This window comes from Lathyrus oleraceus, chromosome 6 (assembly GCF_024323335.1).
Source record: "Lathyrus oleraceus cultivar Zhongwan6 chromosome 6, CAAS_Psat_ZW6_1.0, whole genome shotgun sequence".
In the NCBI taxonomy this organism is placed as follows: Eukaryota; Viridiplantae; Streptophyta; class Magnoliopsida; order Fabales; family Fabaceae; genus Lathyrus; species Lathyrus oleraceus.
In genome coordinates, this window is record NC_066584.1 from 262,387,029 (window position 1) to 262,390,730 (window position 3,702).

The 3,702-nt window shown below is 37.8% G+C and overlaps 1 protein-coding gene across 1 annotated transcript; it reads right to left on the reverse strand.

Moving 5' to 3' along the window:
• Window positions 1–314: 314 nt before the first annotated feature.
• Window positions 315–725, reverse strand: LOC127095059 (uncharacterized). The gene has a single exon (XM_051033804.1). It carries the CDS (start codon window positions 723–725, stop codon window positions 315–317), a length of 411 nt encoding a protein of 136 aa, XP_050889761.1.
• Window positions 726–3,702: the final 2,977 nt, after the last annotated feature.

The window sequence follows — 3,702 nt, forward strand, 5'->3', positions numbered from 1 at the left end:
TCCATAAAACCATAATGTTACAATTGTTCGTGTTCACAAACACTAATTTAAAAAATTTACACAGACACTAATAAAAAAAGTATGACATAAACTATAACAAAAGTGTGACATAAAATCACAATGCAGTTGGTTCAAGCTAAGTTGGTGCATGCTGGCCTGGTCCCGAATTTGGTGCATGCAAACTTGTTTCCAAATTTGGTAATGGCCACTTTCAAACTTGATAGTGACCCTTCAGCTGCCGCTCTATTATATTTTAGACAAAATGTCACCAGCTCTTCGAACTTAGCAGCATACTCAGCAATTGTCGAATTCCCTTATTTCAGGCAAAGGAACTCGGTCTCTTTCTTACTACGCACGTCCTCTGGAAAATACTTCTCTAGAAAATTAGTTTTGAACAAAGCCCAAGAAACCTCAGTACCTTCACCTTCCATTCTATGACGCGCGTTGTCCCACCTATCTCTGGTGTCCTCCGACAGCATATGAGTACCAAATAACACTTTCTGGTCTTTAGTGCAAGCCATCACTCGGAAAATCTTATTAATCTCTCTGAGCCATGTATGACCACCTTCTGGATCATATATGCCCTTGAAGGTCAGCGAGTTGTTCCTTCTAAACTTCCCCAATTCGTAGAATTCATCACCAGCCTGATTCTGCTGACCCTGCAATGCCTGATCCATCGCCTCCAAAGCATCAATAATAGCTTGTTTGTTTCTTCCTCCAACCATATTTCTGCACACCAGTAAACAACTATTAGAGGAACATGATTCGAAAATGTTCGTACACATGTCGCATACTAGGAAACAAATAACATTACAAAAACCTGTCCAGATGGACCGATCTGCAATGATACCACTAGGTAACACCCTAAAAGCCCCACTGGATATTATAAGGAATAAAACAATTATAAACAACTATTTCACATAGGATGTCACACAATCTCCACAAACAATATGCTCTATAACACTCATTAAAATAAAACATTTAATTCAAAACACCTGTCATCACATTCCGGCCTTTACTTAGGCTTATCGCAGCAGAATTAATCATTAAAAACAACTACTCACTCAAATAAGTTCAAATATAATTTTTATTTAAAATTAAACTCAATTAGATAAATATGCCTTCAACATCAAAGAAACTCAAAACCAGGAGTTATAACATCTAACCTCAAAATAATAACTCAGAATAAAAAAAAATTACATTCACTCGTCCAGTGTTACAGATAAGAGCAACGATAATCTAAAAACGCATAAAAATGGAAACATAGAATAACCTCAACGCCATCCTTCACTTCTAAAGCAGCTAGTCATCTACTTGCTTGTTTGTACCCCAAGAAGGAGCAGAGAACACCGAAACAAAATAAAAGGTCAGAATACACTTGATCGGGAAAATAACAAGTGTACTATTTTGCCTTTTATAGTAATAATGGGGAAATTCCCCGAATGTTGATCTCAAGGGCTGCAAGTCAATATCAAGTTTAAATTATCATTCAATTAAACAAAAAGTATTAATTTGGTTTTTAGGTGTAAAAATATAAGAATAAAGGTAAAAGCAAATAAGGATGAAAATAAAGGTTTATAAGGAAAAAGGAACAATGCCAGGGAAGGTGTATGATTTATCCCTGTAACAGCTCTGAGTTACTATTGCATCAACAAATATCAATTACTACCAGTTCTCAAGGGTATTTTCTCCCAAGTCCTTGGTGAGAAAACCTTTAATCAATTTACCCTAATTTCTATGTCCATAGGCAATTAAGGTGAAATTAAGCTTTATAATATCAAGAATACTCTGGTTCATACATGGTATCCGTAGTCCTAGGTGATATCTACTGTAGAGTAACCTTATGAAAACCTTATCAGTGGCGGTCCAGCCTAATTGATAACCACAAATCAATCCTGATTGGTCAGAAAGAGAAAGCAATAAACACATCAAAAGGTTACCGTAAAAACAATCTTATAAATGCAAATGTAAACTCAAATTCGTTACAATTCTAAATTAGGGACACCCCCTAGCATTGGGGGGTTTATCTACTCATATTGTTTAAAACAAATGCAAGATAAAAATTACACATTACAAGTAATTGGATGACTTTGATTTTCAATCGCTTCCGCTCATGAAAACCTTCAGCTCTCCAAACTCCTTGTTCTCTGTAATACTCAATTGCTTCACAATACTATATTTTGTCGTGTTCCAAGATGATCTTTTATTTGGTAGCAGGTTCTCTTATATAGTGAAAATTCCAAGCAATAGGTGGACATGTCCAAAAATCTCTCTGCAAGCCCGATAATCAAAAGCCTGATGAAAAGGGAAAATTTTGGGCTTGGGCTGACACGGCACGTGTCAGCTGACACGGGTGGCCATGTCAGCTCACTGCTTCACTTGACACGCCCATGGGGGCTTGACACGGTATGAGATAAGGCATGAGATGGGCCGTGTCAGGCTACTATTTTTTGCTTCATTCTCCTTCTGCCTGGCACGGGTGGCCGTGTCAGGTGACATGGGTGGCCGTGTCATGCCTCCTATATCGGGAATTTTCCATTCCTTTGCTTGCCGGAATTCCACACTGTCTCGCTCTGAGTTCCTCGGTTCTTCCACCTGGACCTGTTGGACAAAAACACAGACATCCTACGCGTAAAATCATGAAAATATAAAATAAAACTGACAATTAATAAAATTGATTAAATAAATTACTGGAATGAAAATTAACTTTAGAGGTACCATAATGCATACACAGTGTCTCAAAATCCTTGGTTTCTTGTCGGATAAGCAACAAAAATATAGTGAAAATGGTGACTGATCACAACCCCAAACTTAGCTCATTGCTTGTCCTCAAGTAATGTCCTATATGACAAAGTGTCACTTCCCAAAATTTGTATTCTTACCATGATACTGCTGAGATCTTTCGCCAACGCCTTCACTCCCCGTTGTATAGTTCCTGCTTTTCCTAATTAGTTTTCTGTTGCACTTCCTCATCGAGGTACCGCTTCACCTGTCAGCTTACATCACACTCTCACCAAGTCTCTCGGGGTTTAAGTGTTTTCACTCCCAATTCAGAATATGCAATATCAACTCATAAGTTTGAATAGTTTCTCCTTTCATATCAACTACACATAACACACACTTTTTGAGATCTTTCGGGTTGTAGCAGGGTTTGGGTTATGGTGTGGATATTCCAAACAAAACGGTAAACAAGTGGTTTTTGGTTCAGAGTCAATGTTACTATTATTTTCACTGTGTTTGTTCGTTTTCTTTCTTTTTCTCTATTATATTTTTTTATAGCTAGTGTTTTCTTTGTTATTCTTGTTTTTCAACTGAGTGCCCTTCTTTGGCCAGTGCTTCTTTTGGACCCTCGAGTTTATTTTGTCGATGGTTCTCTCTTCTTCTTTTCTCCGCACTAACCTTGGCTTTTGAAACTTATGGGGTTTTACCCCAAACCTAGAATTTCAACACAGTTTTAATAATATCAACTTGACTCCGAACAGGGTAAGGAAGTGTTTTGGTCGCGGGGTACATTTACGGGGTTAAACAAACATTGGATACAGGCTCAAATGGGGATAAACAAGGATAACATTAACGGGATGGCTAGAAAGTCTCAGAGCTATAATCAAATAACGTACCTCAGTGTGTGTATACATGAAGTGAAACTCCCAGAGAACCTACGCAAAGTCAGAGTGATAAAGACATACCTGAATATCACTCATG

What these genes read in the sequence shown, in the direction of transcription:
- LOC127095059 (XM_051033804.1), bottom strand. Translation starts at nt 725, where the DNA reads ATGGTTGGAGGAAGAAACAAACAAGCTATTATTGATGCTTTGGAGGCG.